The sequence below is a fragment of the Panthera uncia genome (genome assembly GCF_023721935.1).
Source record: "Panthera uncia isolate 11264 chromosome A3 unlocalized genomic scaffold, Puncia_PCG_1.0 HiC_scaffold_12, whole genome shotgun sequence".
In the NCBI taxonomy this organism is placed as follows: Eukaryota; Metazoa; Chordata; class Mammalia; order Carnivora; family Felidae; genus Panthera; species Panthera uncia.
The window spans coordinates 259766-279656 of NW_026057579.1; the positions used below are offsets into that span (position 1 = coordinate 259766).

Below are 19891 nucleotides of genomic sequence, written 5' to 3' on the forward strand. Positions count from 1 at the left end.
CTCTGTCAGGAGGCCACCCTATCAACCTAGGATATCCAGAGCACTTTCTCTCTGGTCTTCCTTTGTGCCCAACCACAGAAGCTTTCTGGGAAGCTGTCTGGGAAGGTGAGAGCTATACGGCCAGTCTTATGAGTGACTTTACTTACTGCTGCCTATTAAGGTGAAAAGCTCTTCCTTTACAGAGTGGCCAGCCTACACAGGATACTACCACAAAGCCAAGACTTAGCATTAGCAGCCTTCCCCTAAGGACCCCTCACTTCCAGTTCCTGCTCCTTACCTCTGTAGCCTGCCTCCAGCAAGGATATAGAATCCTTCACATCCACCACCCAGAATATTCACTCTTTTCACCTTTTTGCAATACAAATAAAAGTGGTCTTTCCACTTAAGTAATTTCCATTTAAGTAATTAAAGAAAAATGACCAGAAGGAATTCACCACTGTTCAGGGGTTGCTGGTGATTAGGATTATAATTAAGAAGAAAATGCTAGGTTGTTGATGGGAATGCAAGCTGGGGCAGCCACTCTGGAAAACGGTGTGGAGGTTCCTCAAAAAACTAAAAATAGAACTACCCTATGACCCAGCAACTGCACTGCTAGGCATTTATCCAAGGGATTCAGGTATGCTGTTTCGAAGGGACACATGCACCCCCATGTTTATAACAGCAATAGCAACAATAGTCAAAGTATGAAAAGAGCCCAAATGTCCATAGATGGATGAATGGATAAAGATGTGGTATATATACACAATGGAATATTACTTGGCAATCAAAAAGAATGAAATCTTGCCATTTGCAACTATGTGGATGGAACTGGAGGGTATTATGCTAAGTGAAATTAGTCAGAGAAAAGCAAAAATCATATGACTTCACTCATATGAGGACTTTAAGAGAAAAAAAACAGATGAACATAAGGGAAGGGAAACAAAAATCATATAAAAACAGGGAGGGAGACAAAACAGAAGAGACTCATAAATATGGAGAGCAAACTGAGGGTTACTGGAGGGGTTGTGGGAGGGGACATGGGCTAAATGGGTAATAGGTACTAAGGAATCTATTTCTGAAATCATTGTTGCACTATATGCTAACTAATTTGGATGCAAATTTTAAAAAAATTTTTAAAAAAGAAATTCAAATTGAATGTTGGAAACATTAAATAAAATTATAATTATAAAAAAAAGAAAATTTTCTGCATTTCAGAGGGAAAGCCCTTAAAATCTCCAACAAGTATTGAAAATTAATGTATCCTTAATTTCTTTACTCAAATGTGCCCGTGTCTAGATTGCCAAACTCTTATGTATTAAGAGCTTTCTATATGGCACAAAAACAGACACTCAAGTCAATGGAACAGAATAGAGAACCCAGAAACGGACCCACAAATGTATGGCCAAATAATCTTTGACAAAGCAGGAAAGAATATCCAATGGAATAAAGACAGTCTCTTCGGCAAGTGGTGCTGAGAAAACTGGACAGCGACATACATAAAAATGAACCTAGACCATTTTCTTACACCACACACAAAAATAAACTCAAAATGGATCAAAGACCTAAATATAAGACAAGAAGCCATCAAAATTCTCGAGGAGAAAGCAGGCAACAACCTCTTTGACCTCAGCTGCAGCAATTTCTTGCTCAACACATCTCCAAAGGCAAGGAAATTAAAAGCAAAAATGAACCTGGACCACTTTCTTACACTATCATCAAAAATAAACTCAAAAAGAGTGAAAGACTTAAACATAAGACAGGAAGCCATCAAAATCGTCAAGGAGAAAGCAGGCAAAAGCCTCTTTGACCTTGGCCACAGCAACTTCTTACTCAACACATCTCTGGAGGCAAGAGAAACAAAAGCAAAAATGAACTATTGGGACCTCATCAAAATAAAAAGCTTGTGCGCAGTGAAGGAAACAATCAGCAAAACTAAAAGGCAACCAACGGAATGGGAGAAGATATTTGCAAATGACATATCAGATAAAGGGTTAGTATCCAAAATCTATAAAGAACTTGTCAAACTCAACACCCAAAAAACAAATAATCCAGTGAAGAAATGGGCAAAAGACATGAATAGACACTTCTCCAGAGAAGACATCCAGATGGCCAACCGACACATGAAAAAATGCTCAACATCACTCATCATCAGGGAAATACCAATCAAAACCGCAATGAGATACCACCTCACACCTGTCAGAATGGCTAACATTAACAATTCAGGAAACAATAGATGTTGGCGAGGTTGCAGAGAAAGAGGATCTCCTTTGCATTGCTGGTAGGAATGCAAACTGGTGCAGCTACTCTGGAAAACAGTATGGAGGTTCCCCCAAAAATTAAAAATAGAACTACCCTACGACCCAGCAATTGCACTACTAGGTATTTATCCAAGGGATACAGGTGTGCTGTTTCGAAGGGGCACATGTACCCCAATGTTTATAGCAGCAATAGCAACAATAGTCAAAGTATGGAAAGAGCCCAAATGTCCATCAATGGATGAATGGATAAAGAAAATGTGGTATATATATACAATGGAGTATTACTCGACAATCAAGAAGAATGAAATCTTGCCATTTGCAACTACATGGATGGAACAAGAGGGTATCATGCTAAGTGAAATTAGTCAGAGAAGGACAAATATATGACTTCACTCATATGAGGACTTTAAGATACAAAACAGGTGAACATAAGGGAAGGGAAGCAAAAATAATATAAAAACAGGGAGGGGGACAAACCAGAAGAGACTCTTAAATATAGAGAACAAACAGAGTTGCTGGAGGAGTTGTGGGGGGGGGATGGGCTAAACAAGTCAGGGGCATTAAGGAATCTACTCCTGAAATCACTGTTGCACTATATGCTAACTAACTTGAATGTAAATTTTAAAAAATAATAATAAATAATTTTTTTAAAAAGGGTTCTATAAAGATTCCTCCCACCTACATTTTAGAACATTTTACAACATAAAATACTTAAACTAGTCTTTTTGCCATGATAAGTTATATAAAAGTTATATAAAAGTATTATTATAATTTAAGCATTTTCCTTTTTTGTTGTTTTATCTTTGTTTTAAACAGACATTATCATCAAGGACACTTTTCGACTTTTTTTAAGTTCCATGCCTAGTAGTACATTTCCTGTTACAGTTCTTCAAAATTCTGTCAAGGTAATGTATGCACATGGTTGGAACGGCACAAAATGGCCTCAGAGTGTTCCCAAGTGCGTCCAGGGAACCCAGTCCCCATGTGTAGGACCACGTCACAGTCCATGTGGCCAAGGTGGGGAGGAGCAAGTCAGTATCGCTGTACCTGATAGCATGCAGGGAAACGATTTCCCAAGACACTGCCATCCTTGTGTGCCCTAGTCTGTTGACCATTCAGCTCTATAAGAAAATGTCAAAGATTCAGAATGGTGAGAATGGGTCCCCTCCCAGAGTTAAGAGAATGTTTCAGCATTTGAGAGAAGGAAGGCCTATGGGTAGTATGGCTGCTGGATTTCAGTGCTGGAAGTTTCCAACATATGGGAAGCCTCTGCATATGAATGATCGCTCAGGAACAAGAGATGCCTCTTCCTTCCCTGTCCCATGTCATCAAGGACTGCAGTATGTTGAGATGAGTGGAAAATCCAATGCAGAAGGCCTGAGCATACTTTCTGGCCCATATTTAGAAAAATGGACTCCAAATGAAAATAGTGTGAGGTTCTGGTGGAGATGATTTACCCACTGTAGGTCTGAAGACCCCACCAGGCCCTACTTTCCAGAGACTGAGGCTGAGCAAGACACAGAGCAGGAATGCCAGGAATGCGCCTTGGGCATCAGTTATCTCCAACCTTCCATGGCTTCAGTCTATAAGTATTAATCTATAAAATCACCCTCTGTGCCACATATGTGTCCAAATTCAGGTAACCAATGAGCCTCCAAAAGGTTTACGTGCAAATATCAGACGAGCATTTACTGAAATGACACCTTCGTTTTTTGAAGAAAATATACTCGGAAGAAAATGGAGACAAATAATATTTGGCATTTGTTTCTTCCATGCAATTATTCAGGTACACTCAATTTTGCTTTTCAATAGAAACAAGAAAGTGCATTATGTTAATAAATAAATAAGTAAAAAGTAGGAATTACATGAAAGCTAACAGGTGACATTATGAAGTGCTGAGGCCCCATTCCGTGTCTGAACCCAAGTTGTTTTCACTCAGTGGCGGATCTCTGTGCTCCCCTCCCCTCAGCCTCTCACAGCTGCACCTCCCAGCTCTACTCTGATCTAAGGGATGCCATCACCTGAGTAGATGCACAAGGTCAAACCCAAAAGCACAAAATTGATCTCCTTAGCTATGTCTCACTCCCAAATCTGCTTCCCCTCCACACTCTCCTCCTGAAATCAGTGGTCCCATCTCTCAGTCACCTACAATCAAAACTTCAGGATTTTTATTATTCCTTCTCTGCACACACATATCATGTCAGTCATTGTTTTTCTTACAGTGGTTTCACTCTCACCTATTCCTGTTTGAGTGGGCTGACCACCCTTACATCTTCCCTGTGATCAGAGCCCCAAGTCCCCTGAAAGATGACCTTTAACTCAGTACTGCTTTCTGCTTCCGTCTGCTCATACTTCACTGCTGTGGTCTGGTGTCCATCCCATGACCCTGCACTTAAATTCTGACTTTTCAACTACATATCTCTAAATGGTGTCTTGGTTAGATTGGCTGCCTACGTTTCAACTGTGTATGGTCTACAGAGAAAGATTCTGTAAAGAAAAAACAAAGATTAAAGATGCAAGGTATGAGATAAATAAGTAAACAAGGTCCTAGAGGAGATCCAAGAGGCTGGGACTAGGGGCTCCAGGTGTGAGGTCCTTGTTGTACAAACAAAGACAGCTGAGATGGAGAGGTAGCTTAAGACTTAGGGAAATTTTGAGGTCAAGAGGAGGAAATATGAGACCTCTGGTATAATCAGCAGAGTTAAGAAACTAAGGTGGGATAGGGAGATAACGACCATGTGAAATCATGAAACAAGGATTATGATTCTGTGTACCAGTTAAAAAAAAAAAAAAAGATGTCCCTGCAGAGAAGTCAGTATGTAATCAGCACATCGTGACATGACTAAAAGCCTAGGTGAGAGATTCCTTAAAACATCAGGGAGTCACTCTGTCTACCTGATGGATGATTAGTGTATTTTTTCCCCCTATTTTGATGGGGAAACATTTTATTTTACCATGAAGGACAAATGTCCTTTTGACAGGTGTATTACATTTCCAGTGATGTCAAATTTTCTTTTGGAAATTTTGGAGAGGAGCCAGGACTAGAGGGATAGATGCCCTCCATGTTTGGTGAAAGCCAAACTGAAAGCCTAGATGAAGTTGAACTGCATGATCTTAACTATTTTTACAGAATGAAAATGCCCGACTGCAATAGAAACCTTTTATTTCTCAATATTTTACACAAAATTAACTTTATCGAATTTTAGGTAAGACCATTTTCATTTTCCGTTCTAGGAGAGAAAAAAGTTTGGCCCTCTTGGTTGGAATATCTGCTATGAATTTAATGACAGTGACAGGGAATGTGCTTTGCTGAACCTCAACCTTTATTGTCAAGAAGGAAATATTCCCTGGGATGCATTGATTTACATTACTGGTCAGTATGCCCACATGGGCAGGGCAGGGCCCATATGAAGATGGTGTCCTTCCCCAGTGGGAGTCGATGGTGGTAATGATGACTTGTGATAGTCCCTTTGTGAAGATAAGACCATGAAAAGAATATCAGGAAGATATTTACACATGAAAAATGGGCAGATGTTTTCCCAAATAATAATAGCAAAAACATACTCTCTTGATGCATGCCAGGTACTGTGTTAAGCACTTCCCAAGAATTAGTAGATTTAATCCTCACAACAACCCTATGAGGTGAGGACTGTTATATCCCTATTTTATACATGAGGAAATTGAGGCACACAGTTTATAAATGGTGGAGCCAAGATTGAAATCCAGGCAGTCTAGCCTCCAGAGTCTGTGCTCTTAATTTCAAAAAAATCTGAATACTGCTTAACCTGTTGATTCAGGTACACTTGTGAAAAAGGAAAATATATTTCAGGAATTACAATTTTTAGCAGATATTAATTGTGGCCACATGGAACCTTAGTGCCAAGCCTGAGCAATGAAGAAATGATTTGCCCTGGGGAGTGGGGGAAGAAGAGTACTCTGAAAAGGGGCAAAATGGGAATGGGTGGTCTTCACTGGTGAGTAAGGGAAATGGGGAAGGACAGAGAGGTATCAGGTGATCTAGAGCTGGGAAAGGCAAATAAACCTTGGAAATAGAGGGCAGTGAAACAATAGTGAAAATGAATGCGGACCCATCCTCAGAGTGGACCCAAAGGAGTGGTCTTGGAATTAGGAGGCTACTGTATACTCCTGCCTGCAGCATGCCAGCACTCCAGTGGGGCCAACACTGCTTACAAAATGGTGCTGGTTAGTTGACCTTTTGTTGATGGCCAGCTTACTTTCAACAAAGGCATTGGGGCAGCTCAATGCAGGAAAGATAATTTGTTCAATAAATGATGCTGGGACTGTTAGGTATCCATCTGCAAAAGGATGAATTTGGATCCTTATCTCATATGATACACAATAATTAACTCAAAATGATTGACGTAAGAGCTGAAACCAAAGAGCAAAGCAAATCTTTGTGACTTTAGGTTAGGCAATTACTTATTAGATATGACACAAAAAAATACAAGCAATAAAGAAAATAATAAGAATTTAAAAAAATCCTCTTCATCAATATTTAATACCTTTACACTTTCAACAAACACCGTCAAGAAAGTGAAAAGGCAAGGGGCATCTGGGTGGCTCAGTCAGTTAAGCATTCAACTTCAGCTCAGGTCATGATCTCATGGCTCGTGAGTTCAAGCCCTGTGTTGGGCTCTGTGCTGACAGCTCAGAGCCTAGAGCCTGCTTCACATTCTCTCTCTCTCTGTCTGTCTCTCTCTCTCTCTCTCTCAAAAATGAAGAGACGTTAAAAACAAAGTTTAAAAAAAATGAAAAGGCAAGTCACATACTGAGGGAAACTATTTGCAAATCATGTCTGTTAAGGCACTTGTATACAAAGTATATAAAAGAACACTTACAACTCAACAGTGAAAAGAAAAATCATCCAATATAAAAATGGGAAAAAGACTTGAATACACATTTCACCAAAGAAGATTTCCAAATGCCCAATAAGCATGTGAAATGACAGACATTAAGGAAAAGAAAATTAAAGCCATAACGAGATACCACTTAACACCTACTAGGATGGCTATAATTTAAAAATGAAACAAACAAAACTAGCAAGCATTGGTGATGATGTGGAGAAATTGGAACCCTCATATGTTGCTGGTGGCAATGTAAAATGGTGCCCCTGCTTTGGAAAATTTTTTAAATAGAATTACCATATGACCCAGAAATTCTACTCCTAGGTATATGAATGAAAAATGGCCCACACAAAAACTTGTACACAAATGTTTATAGCAGTATTGTTTCATAATAGCCAAAAAGTGGAAACAACTTGAACGTCTGTCAACTGGTGAATGGATAAACAATGTGGCATGTCCATACAATGTAACAACCAGCCATAAAAAGGAATAAAGTACTGATACATACTGCAACACAGATAACCCTCAGACACTCTGATAAGTAAAAGAGGTCAGACACAAAAATACTGCATTGTATGATTCCATTTACACGAAATTTCCAGAAAAAACAAATCTATACAGACAGAAAGTAGTTGCATAGAACAGGGGTAAAAGTGGGGAGTGACTGAAAAGAGGCACAAGATTTCTTTTGGGGGATGAAACAGATGTTCCAAAATTAGATTGAGGTGACAGTTGCACACAACATTGCAGGTTTACTAAAAATTGCTGAATTATACATGTAAATTTTTATGTGGATTTTATGATTTTTAAATTATAGCTCTTTATTAATTATAGCTGTTTTTTTTTTAAAAAAACAGAGGCAAAAAGGCAATGCTTTATTCATAGGCTGGTATTTTAGGCAGTCATTTATGCATTCATCCAGGAAATGCTACCTAGTATGACTATGAATAGATGCTAAAAATACAAAGATGACATAGACCCTGCCTGTCAAAAATCTAACTCATGGCGTGGAGGGTGGAAATAACGATAAACCATATGTTAGGATAACTACGAAATCAGCAGAATGTATGTGTAGTGCTGTGGGAACTCAGAAGGAGCAACTAGTTAAGTACTACCTGGGGGAATCTGGAAAATTTCCACCAGGGGGCGATGGTTGAGATAAGTGCTTAACAGTTAAACTGCACACTGGGCAAGAGGAAAGTGACATAAAAGCCCAACAAGTTGAGGTGTGGCCTGACTATAGAAACTGTGAGCAATTCAGTTGGGCTGGTGCATAGTATGAAGAGGGGATGTGCATGGAGGGGAGCTCTATCCTCAACAAAGCTACAGAACATAAGGTGGGGGCACATCCCAAAAGGCCTATGTGTGTCATTAATAAGCTTTGGTTCTACTTTGTAATCAATGGTGGTCAATCTTAGCCCTTTGGCTGTAAAGGGATGCAATAATTTATACAGCTATAATAAAAGTAAAATGAAGGACTGAACAAGAAGATACAGCAACACCAGTGCGGAGACTAAAACAGGAGAGAATAAACAGAAATGCTGAGGACACTTTAAATATGAGAAGGTATGGATGTATGGAGAGGTCTTAAAATTTTAGAGTGTAAGGTATAGCAATGTCTAAGTCCAAGAGACAGATCTGAGCTCACAATGGGCAAGGGTAAAGCCAAACCTAAGGCCTATCCAGTTTGTATCAGGCCATCCCCCAGCCAGCCCATGGGGATAGGAGAGGAAGAAAAGATCCCACACTGGGATCTGCAATGAGACCCTCGGGAACTGTGATGTCAGGGCCAGGACAGGTAGTAGGCATCTATGGTGGACACATTCCCCCAGGTCCCTTTTCTGGGAAGACCAAACCCAGAAGACTCCTCCCTAAAAGTGAGCCTAAAAAGTGGGTCATCTACTGTGAATCAAAATAGTGGAGCTCCTTTTTTTTTACACAGTTTGATCCAAGAAAAGGATAAAACTCAATCTGGATGGAGAAGCACAAAGTCTCATGGTATGTATGGAAAATATTTCTGTGCTGCTTCTCAAGATGCAGATTTGTAGTTTGTGACTTAAAAAAAAAATACTTTAGGGGAACTCTTTCCTCTCACCACTACTATAGAAGTCTTAGTTTTCCTGGCCATCCTCCTTTTCCAGACCCCACCATGCAATTGGAGAAACTTGAGCTTACATTCCCATCTAGCCCCAAGGGTCCAAGAGGAGCTTCAACTTAGTCCAAGCCTGGACAGACACACTACAAAGATGTAACCAAACTTCGTGTCCCAAGATTTCCTAGAAAGTGACTGAAGAATATACCCAGGAAAATACAGCAGCATCTCTTTCCTCCCTCTTAGAATTGCTAATACAGAGATTTAGCTACTTGACCATCAGCTGTAATACCTACTTCCTCCCCCCTCTCCCTGAGTGGCTGATCCACCAAGACAGACCGAAGTTGCTTCAATGGGAGAGGGAAGATAAGTGCCCCTATAAGACATTGCTGTCTTAGAAGAAATAAATCATTGAGATTCCAAAGACTGAAATAACTTCCTTTCAACCAACCATCTCAGCTTGAAAGATAATGAAAAAGATTTCTTCCTGACATAATGGAAGATATGGAGATGAGAAGAGATGAACACTTAGAGGATTCAGAAGCTGACAAAGTCAGCAAACTCCTTCCAGGAACACCACACACCACAGTGAATAATGCAGCAGTGGATCTGGAATTTTTCGAAGGAAGTATATCAGCAACAGATATCATTCCGATGCATTCCTACTTATAATTTTGGGATGACAGTGGAGCATGCTGAAAGTAGCTTCTCTGTGAAAAGAAAGATGGTATACCAATAAGTTGTAATTCCCCATAACATCATTTCTATGAGGCACACTGTCCTTTCACCTTGGATCTATCTTTCCTTCCTACCTGATAATGTATACAGTTTGAATGCCTTGTTGTAAATGTTTTGGTTCCATTTATTGACTGGCCTTGAAAAGAAGCACTATTTCATGGAAAGTGTACATGTTTTAGAATACTATGATCCATGATTGGGTAAGACCCAAAATCAGTATTTTAGGGGGAAAAAAAAGGAAGAAGGAAGAAATATGTAAATAAAGCTCAGTGACTTTGGTTTTGGTTATTTAGGGAAAGCAAAATAATTAAGCTAGGGTACATATACTAGGTTTTTTTCTGCTTTTTAAAAATCAAATTTTAGGGGCGCCTGGGTGGCGCAGTCGGTTAAGCGTCGGACTTCAGTCAGGTCACGATCTCGCGGTCCGTGAGTTCGAGCCCCGCGTCAGGCTCTGGGCTGATGGCTCGGAGCCTGGAGCCTGTTTCCGATTCTGTGTCTCCCTCTCTCTCTGCCCCTCCCCCGTTCATGCTATGTCTCTCTCTGTCCCAAAAATAAATAAAAACGTTGAAAAAAATAAAAATAAAAATCGAATTTTATTCTCTTTTGGGGGAGTAGTGGAAGGAAACTCTGACATGCTTTTTTCACTTTCAGTTCCAAATAAATAAATTATATATATATATATATATATATATATATATATACACACACACCTGTTAGAATTTGGGTATATGCATATCAATGAAAAATAATATGTTTTAAAATGCAACCTCCTTTTCAGGTGAAATTACATATGGTGGTAGAGTTACAGACACCTGGGATCAAAGATGCCTTCGGACTGTCTTAAAAAGGTTTTTTTCTCCTGAAACATTAGAAGAGGATTATAAATATTCTGAATCAGGTGAATGGCTTTTCAATATTATGGAAAGGACCTTTCTAAGAAGTCATCAACAGCATCTTTCAGTTTTCCATCTAGGAGCTCTCGGTGTCCAGTCAGCACAACCCAGTCCTCACGCCCACCCACCCCATCCCCCTGCTTGACCACCTCCAAAACTGGTTTGGCAGTGAAAGCACAAAAATGTCACTTTGAATTGTTTGTTCTAAAGTGGGTTGTATTTGGTCTAAACGTATTTTCAAAGTTATATAAATTTGGAGCCCTTCATAAGGCATGGCTTTCAGCAGCACACCCCTGGATTCCCAGATTCTTGAAAGGTTCTGGAGGTCACCCAGAAATGTTAGGACGCTAATCACATGCTCAAGGCCCCAAGAAAAGGGAGAGGACCAGGCACAGTAATGAAAGGAAGGAGGGTGGGAAAAACAATCCCCTTTTCTGTGGAAGGAAGTTGATTATAGCCACCATCTGAACAGGCAGAAAAGGACCAAACTTGGTGGTACAAAGCTTGTCTATTTGAAATAGATTTGCCTTCTGTGTTTTCAATAAACAGGCATCTATTTTGCACCATTGGCTGATACCCTACAAGAGTTTAAAGACTACATTGAAAATCTGCCTTTAATAGATGATCCAGAAATATTTGGAATGCATGAAAATGCCAACCTAGTTTTCCAGGTATGTGGCTTTTAACTTAAAATACGTTTCAATATTGTGTATATAAACTTGAAACATCAATAATCACCTCACTAGTTCTGTAAATGATAATATCCTTAAATAAACAAAGTAAATGTTTCACCTCAATTTCGGCATTCGATTCCAATTTAGCCTGTTCCCTCTGGATCCTTCACAAAATCCTAAGATCATCATCTTTTCTTCCCTGTTACTGGCCGCCTCCCTCATTTCCTGGCCTTCTGCCTACTCCATATCTACCTGCTAGTCCACTTTAACATGGGACTTTGGGTAATGATCCAGACAGTCTTTTCTCTTTCGTCCTTCTCCCCCCATGCTGAACAAATCTGGATGATATTACACAAAAGTTTATGGATCCACAGATGATTAAGTTACAAAAGTATAGTAACAAACATCAAAAGCCAATAAAACAGTGTTGTTTAAAAGTGTGGTTCATCAAGGTCACAGTACCAGATCCCAACAGTAGGCCCAAAGAGCAAACTGGATAATTTCTCTAAGACCTTATGATGCCCCACCATTACCCCAGGGGTAGTCCAAGTTCCTCAGCATGGCACTCAAGGCTTCCCCATGAACTATGTACTACATACCTTTCCAGTTTATTCACCTTCCATGGTCAGGCATCTGTGGATGAACCAAAGCCATGAACTAAGGTATGTCCCGTACAGCTCTGGAATACTATATAGGTAGGGGACTAGGTTTGGCTCACAAGGCTAAAGGGAATCATCTTCCTTTTCAACTTAAATTTTGCCCATACAAGTGTTAGAGGGCGAGATCTACCTGGATATCAATGAATCCACACAAAACAACAATGGAACTTCAGAAAAAAACTCCAGGAGGTCAATGCTCTGACACCTTATGTCATGATTTTCTACCATTAAAATTGCTTTGCTACTCAGCAAAGAGTTACAATAATGTCTTGTTTTTCATTAGTATACTTTCAGGAAGAAAAAGAAGTGACCAAACCAAGTGTTAATATTTACTTATATCTGACTGTTTGCTCTGGAGTGGGTTGGGCCTGGGGCAAGGGGTGAAAGAAGGGAAAGGGGAGTGTGGATATAGTAAGACTTGCGGCATCCTGTGAAAAATATAACACTATTGGTAGAGGTAACACTCTTGGCAATGCGCACCTAGGAGTATAGTTTTGTGTTTTCCATTGGTTCAGAATGACTGAGAATGAGACAGCAAGCAGGTAGTGAACACCGTGGTATGCTTTTCTGTCTAGCCTCCCTTTCCCCATTTTTCTGATATTATGTGCCTTATTCCCATCTCTTTACTTTGGGACAACAGCCCCTTCCTCATTCCATGAAATTCTGGTAAGACCCCTTACCTTCAGAAGTGGACACGTGACTCAGGTCTGGCCAAAGGCAGCACTCCATCACCTCGTCACTCAAATTGGTCCATGGAGCAGGTACATGGACCATGTTGGGTGAGAGGGAGTTCTTCCCTAAGACATAGTATGTATAGATGCTAGGATGGGGGAAGGCTTTCTCTTTCCTTTGGAATCACTGGCTAGAATACTATATATGTGTAGCTGTCTGTGGCCTTACCGTTGACACACAACCCATTCCCCCTACCACATGGAAGCAACTCATGTGCCATAAGAAAGAATGAGAGAAACTACAAAGCATGTATAAGAGAGAAAACATTAGGCCCATTCATGCCTGAGGCCCATGTGACTTGTGTTCCCTTCCCAGTGTATGAGCCCACAGATTTCTTTTCTTTGATTAGCTGATTTAGGCTAGATAATTCTGCCTGTCATCAACAGAGTCTTTACACAAAAGACAGAAATGATTCCTTCCTCAGTCCAGCAAACTATACTTACATAGATGCTTATTAGAAACTAGTAAAGAAAATTGGACCTTGGCCTGTGCATATCAGTTGGAGATACAAGGCAGAAAATGCCTCCCAAGAAAATAATAAGCATAAGTCAGGCGCCATCTGTATAGACTGTCTCTGTCTAGGCACAAACATATCTCTGTTATCTCTCTTCTCATTAGAAGCTGAATAAATGGAAAGGAAAAACCAACAGACGGACAGAGCCACCTGGGTGGCTCAGTGGGTTGAGCTTCCGACTTCAGCTCAGGTCATGATCTCATGGTTCGTGGGTTCGACCCCGCGTCGGGTTCTGTACTAACAGCTCAGAGCCTGAAGCCTGCTTCAGATTCTGTGTCTCCCTCTCTCTGCCTCTCTCTCTCTCACTCTGTCTCTCTCTGTCTCTCAAAAACAAATGAACGTTAAAAACCAACAAAGGTTGAGTAAATAGGTGGAGGAAGAAAACATACTGAAGGATAGAGGATAGAAAACACCATCCAAAAGATACAGACTTGCCCTCTGCAAATCATCTGCTGTAAAAACAAAAAAAATATGTAAATAAACAATGTGTTTTGGCATCTGAGATATGGTAGAAGACCTAAGTTGTATGAAAGAAAAAGCCAGAATCCAAGAACAGGCCAACATGTATATATGAAGGATGCCAGACTGGCTATACTAAATACTTAAGGACTCTTCTAGCCAACCAAGAAGTCAAGAAATAAAATAGAAAAGCCATATTAATTATTAGCACTGAGCAAGGAAACCAAACTATTTAACTATAGCATTAAGTAAATAACTTCATATGTGCTTAGGACCTAATGAATATGTCTATGTCAAAAGTCATATTTGAAAGAATGTCTATCATGCAGCATATAATTTTAACACTCATGATCTAAAATCCCAGGTCCTGAGGCCCCTCTTTCAGGTAAGTGGATGATGAGTGTTATGACGGAGGTTTCAAAGCCAAGGACTAGAGATTGGGGAGGGATAGATTGGGAAGACTTTAGGCAATCCCATGGAACACCCCTCCATACATTCTGGATATGTGCTTGTACACAGGCATCTAAACATGAAGAACTAAAAGAACTGCCCTCACAAGACCTGTGTGAGAGCCATAGAAAGGTTCCAACAAATATACATGAGAAAGATACCATGTTTCTGAATAGAAGAAAAATCTAGGAAAATTGTATATTTAACTAACCTTGGAATAGGAATTTCTATACACTAAAAAGCATAGCAACATTACAAACAAACATTAGAAAAAGCCAATAGATATGACTATCTCAAAAATATAAGAAAATTAAGAGTAATGACAAAGCAAGCATTTTTAAAACAAAAAAGAAACCTGAAAAGTTAACTGTCCACACGGAAAGACCATATGTTAGAACACAAGGTGAGTATCAATAGGTTTTAGAAGGCATATATCATACAAAGTGTGTTCTCCAACCACAATGGGATAAAGGCAGAAGTCAGTATAACTTCTAGCAACCAAAACAGTGTAGTACTGGCATAAAGACAGACATAGAGACCAATAGAATAGAATAAAGAGTCCAGGAATAAACCTTCACATTTGTGATCAAATAATTTTTGACAAGGGTACCAAGACTATTCAATGGGGAAAGCACAGTCTTTTCAACAAATGGTGCTGGGGAAATAGGATATCCACATGCAAAAGAATGAAGTTGGACCCTTATCTAATACCATATATAAAAATTAACTCAAGGGATAAAAGACCTAAGTGTAAGACCTAAAACAATAAAACTTTAGAAGAAAACAAAGGACAGAAGCTTCAAGACCTTGAATTTGGCAATGATGTCTTAAATATGACACCAAAGGCACAAGTAACAAAAGAAAGAACAGACAAATTGGATTTCATGAAAATTTAAAATTTTATGAGTCAAAAGACACTATCACAAAAAAAAAAGCAAAAAGGCAACCCACAGAATAGGAGAAAATATTTGCAAATCATATACCTGATAAGGGGTTAATATCTAGAATATTTAAAGAATTCCTTAAAACTCAACAGCAACAACAAAAAACAAACAACCTGATTCAAAAATGGGCAAAGAACTTAGTAGACATTTCTCCAAAGAAGATACACAAATAGCCAATAAGCGCATGAAAAGATGCTCGAGATCACCAATCATAGTTAAACACGAATCAAAACTACAATGAAATAAAACATCATACCCATTAGTATGGCTGCCATCAAAATAACAGAAAACAAGTATTGGAAATGATGTGGAAAAATTGAGACCCTTGTGTACTGTTGGTGGGAATGTAAAATGGTAGAGCCATTGTGGAAAACAGTAGTGTAGTGATTCCTCAAAAAATTAAAAATAGAATTAATACATGATCCAGCAATTCCACTTCTAGGTATATACCCAAAAGGACTGAATATTTGTACATCATGTTTGTAGAAGCATTATTCACAGTAGCTAAAACTTGGATGCAGCCCAAGTATCCATCGACAGATGATACGCAAAAAATGGTATATACATACAATGGAGCATTATTTAGCCTTAAAAAGGAAGGAGACTCTGCAGTATGCTACAACATGGATAGACTTTGAGGACATGATACTAAGTGAAATAAGCCAGTGATATATAAATACTGTATAATTCTATTTATGCGAAGTATTTAGAATAGTCAAAATCACAGAGACAGAAAGTAGAAAGGTGGTTGCCAGGGGCTAGGGAAAGGGAGGAATGAGGAGTTATTGTCTAATGGATAAGGGGTTTCAATTTTATAAGATGAAAAGAATTATGTAGATGTATGGTAGTGATGGTTGCACAGCATTATTAATGTATTTACCACTGAACTGTATACTTAAAGATAGCTAAGATGATATTTTTATATTACCTGTATTTTAACACAAAGGAATTGGGGGGAAATGTTAATCTTATCATAGAATTACATCTGATAAATCAGTCATAAAAACACTAAAAATCAAAAGTGTGCAAAATGCAAAAATAATTTATAGAGATGTAATACAGATGACCAATGAATATATTTTTAAAATGCTCAACTCTGATAACCCTCCAAGAAGAGCAAAACAATGAGAAACTTTTTGCCTATTAAATTTGAAGACTTTTTAAGCAACAATATTAGTTCTTGCAAAGATAGATAGGTCCTCTGATACACTATTGTTGGCAGTATAAATTGGTACAATGTTTAGAAATCAATCTAGTAATACTCAGTTTAAAAATATTCTTTTGGAAGGAGCACCTGGATGGCTCAGTTGGTTAAGCCTCCAACTCTTGGTTTTAGCTCAGGTCATGATCTCCCGGTTCTTGAGTTCAAGGCCTGCATTGGGCTCCACTCTGGCAGTGTGGAGCCTGCTTGCGATTCTCTCTCTGCCTCTCTCTCTCTCTCTCTCTCTCTCTCTCAAAAATAAATAAATAATTTTTTAAAATATATTCTTTTGGAAATATATCATTTAAAGAATTTCAGGGCGCTTGGGTGGCTCAGTCGGTTAAGCGGCCGACTTCGGCTCAGGTCATGATCTCGCGGTCCGTGAGTTCGAGCCCCGAGTCGGGCTCTGTGCTGACAGCTCAGAGCCTGGAGCCTGTTTCAGATTCTGTGTCTCCTCTCTCTCTGCCCCTCCCCTGTTCATGCTCTGTCTCTCCCTGTCTCAAAAATAAATAAAATGTTAAAAAAAAAATTAAAAAATAAAAAAAAAAGAATTTCAAATATAGTGGGTGAAATTCGTATACAGATATTCTACTCAGCGTTTTATAAAATCTAAAAACTAGAAATGTCCAAAAAAAGTAGATAAACAACTATATTAATTATTATGGCACATTTCATACCAGTCACACAGTCACTTAAAGCATGATTCATGAAGATTTTTCAGTGACATAATGTTCATGAAATTGAAAAAGAATGAATCTACATAAATTGTATGGGCTCAATTTTTTTCTTCTTTTTTTATTTAGATTCAAGTTAGTTAACACATAGTGTAGTATTGGTTTCAGGAGTAGAATTTAGTGATTCATCACTTAAATAAATGTAACACCCAGTGCTCATCCAAACAAGTGTCCTCCTTTTTTTAAATTTTTTTTTTAATGTTTATTCATTTTTGACAGATAAGAAGAAACAGAGTGCAAGTGGGGGAGGGTCACAGAGAGAGGGAGAATCCCAAACAGGCTTCAAGCTCTGAGCTGTCAGCACAGAGCCCGACGCAGGGGGCTGGGAGATCATGACCATGAGCCGGGAGATCATGACCTGAGCCATGACCTGAGCCGAAGTTGGACACTCAACCTACTGAGCCACCCAGGCACGCCCCCACCAATCATCCATTAGCCCATCTCCCCACCCAATACCCTCCAGCAACCTTCAGTTTATTCGCTGTATTTAAGAGTCTCCCATGGTTTATTTCCCTCTCTGTTTTTATCTTATTTTTCCTTCCCTTCCCTTATGTTCATCTGTTTGTATCTTAAGTTTCACATATGAGTGAAATCATATGATATTTCTCTTTCTCTGACTGACTTATTTTGCTTAGCATAATACACTCTAGTAATATCCATGTATGGGCTCAATTTTTTAAACTACAAGCATATATACAGAGAAAATATCCAAGTGGGGGAAACTAAAATTATAAATATCTCCGGAAAGCAGGATCATGAATATTTTTTCTTTATACTTTCCTGTATTTTCTAAATCTTCAGTAATAAACCATAATACCTTTTTTAATGTTTATTTATTTTGAGAGGAGAGAGCACACATGTGGGGTGAGGGGCAGAGAGAGAGGAGAAAGAGTGCAGAGCCTAACACAGGGCCCCATCTCACGAACCATGAGATCATGACCTGAGCTGAAATCAGGAGTAGGTCACTTGACTGATCACCCAGGCACCCCATACTTTTCCTAATTGAAAAAAATGTTATTTAAATAAAAGTATGTTCCAAAACCGCATCCTCATTATTTCTTCTTCATTTTTAGCTAAAAAATTTTATTCATTTTTTATTGGAGTTAAATGTATATAACATAAAATTCACCATTTTAACCATTTTAAGTATACAGGTAGGTGGCATGAAAAACATTCAGATTCTTTTTCAACCAAAAATGTTTAAATGCACACTGACCACTATGTACAATTGACCCTTAAACATAAACTGCATGGTCCATTTATACACAGATTTTTTTCAATACACTACAGTACTATAAACATTTTCTCTTGTGATTTTCTTAATAACATTTTCCTCTCTTTAGTTTACATTAAGAATACAGTACATAATACATATAATATACAAAATATGTTAACTGTTTATGTTATTGGTAAGGCTTCCAGTCATCAGTAGGCTATTATTAGTTATGTTTTTGAAGAATCAAGTTATATGTGGATTTTCAACTAAGTGGCCAGGAGGGGCAATGCCCCTGACCTGCACATCGTTCAAGGGTCATCTGTACTATGCATTTCGAATGAGTACATTTTACCAATTCTATCTTCAACAGAAAATTTTCCTTTTTTTGACAGTTGCCATTATATTTATGTTAAGTAAACTGTGCTGCACATTATTTTTTGAGAATTCCAGTCTTCACTGCTCTGTCTCTTTCCACCATTACAGTACAAAGAGACCAACACTTTAATCAACACCATACTTGAGGTTCAGCCAAGGTCATCTTCTGGTGGAGAGGGAAAAAGCAATGATGAAATTGTCCAAGAACTTGTTGCTTCAGTCCAGACCAGAGTTCCAGGTAACAAATACGCCCTGGCTTCTGTATATCATAGGACTTTTAGGAATAAACTCAGAAAGCTGAGTGATGAGCAGGTGTCCAAATCTGCTTTATTACATAGACTTTTCTTTACGTAGAGAGTGCTTCTGACATGGAGCTCTCCATTTATAGAGTGGAAACTTTGAGCACCTCAACAACCCAACTTCCAGAAGCATGAGGAGAAAGTTGGTTTCTAGCCCCATGTAACTTTACCTAGACTCCTTCCTGAACTTCCTCATGTCTCTAGACCTGTGCTTCCCAAGACAGTAGCCACTAGCCACGTGTGGCTACTTAAATAAGTAAAATTTAAAATTAATTTCCTCTGTTGCACTAGCCACATTTTGAGTGCTACTATATTGGACAACGCAGATAAAAAATATTTCCAAATTGTAAAATGTTCCATTCGACAGCCTTGCTCTAGAATCTCTCATTTTTTTCTCCATTCAAGAGAAATGGCTAAATTAATATCATCTTGTTTTCTGGTGAGTAAAGTTATCTTCCCGAAAGATCACAGAGATGTGCTCTCACACTTTTCTTACAGTGACGGTAGATTTACACTTCTTAAGTCTACTATAAAAGTAAACTGTGTTTCTTCCTACTCACAACACTTTTGACACCAAGTATGTGGGCTCTTCCCTTACATAAGCAACACTCCAACTCTCTGGACACCAACAGGGTATCCGACAATCCAGTTATGACACTAACTAACCAGAGTTAGCACAGACCCCACAGGTTAAGGGCTCAATCCCACAAGACCACCCTCCGCTTCAGATGCCAATCTCAAGTCCCAAGTTGTGACCTATACTTCTGATCAACTGACTGTAAATCAGGTGTTCACACAAACCCCTTCTT

At 38.9% G+C, this 19891-nt stretch overlaps 1 protein-coding gene across 1 annotated transcript in view; it reads left to right on the top strand.

The window, feature by feature from the left end:
• DNAH6 (dynein axonemal heavy chain 6) overlaps positions 1 to 19891 on the top strand; it is a 217528-nt gene that overhangs the window by 183038 nt on the left and 14599 nt on the right. The window contains exons 66-71 of the mRNA XM_049652036.1: positions 3054 to 3142; positions 3877 to 4023; positions 5472 to 5610; positions 10711 to 10830; positions 11375 to 11496; positions 18892 to 19021. Of these exons, the coding sequence (XP_049507993.1) occupies positions 3054 to 3142; positions 3877 to 4023; positions 5472 to 5610; positions 10711 to 10830; positions 11375 to 11496; positions 18892 to 19021 (747 nt within the window). The remainder of the gene's footprint in view (positions 1 to 3053; positions 3143 to 3876; positions 4024 to 5471; positions 5611 to 10710; positions 10831 to 11374; positions 11497 to 18891; positions 19022 to 19891) is intronic.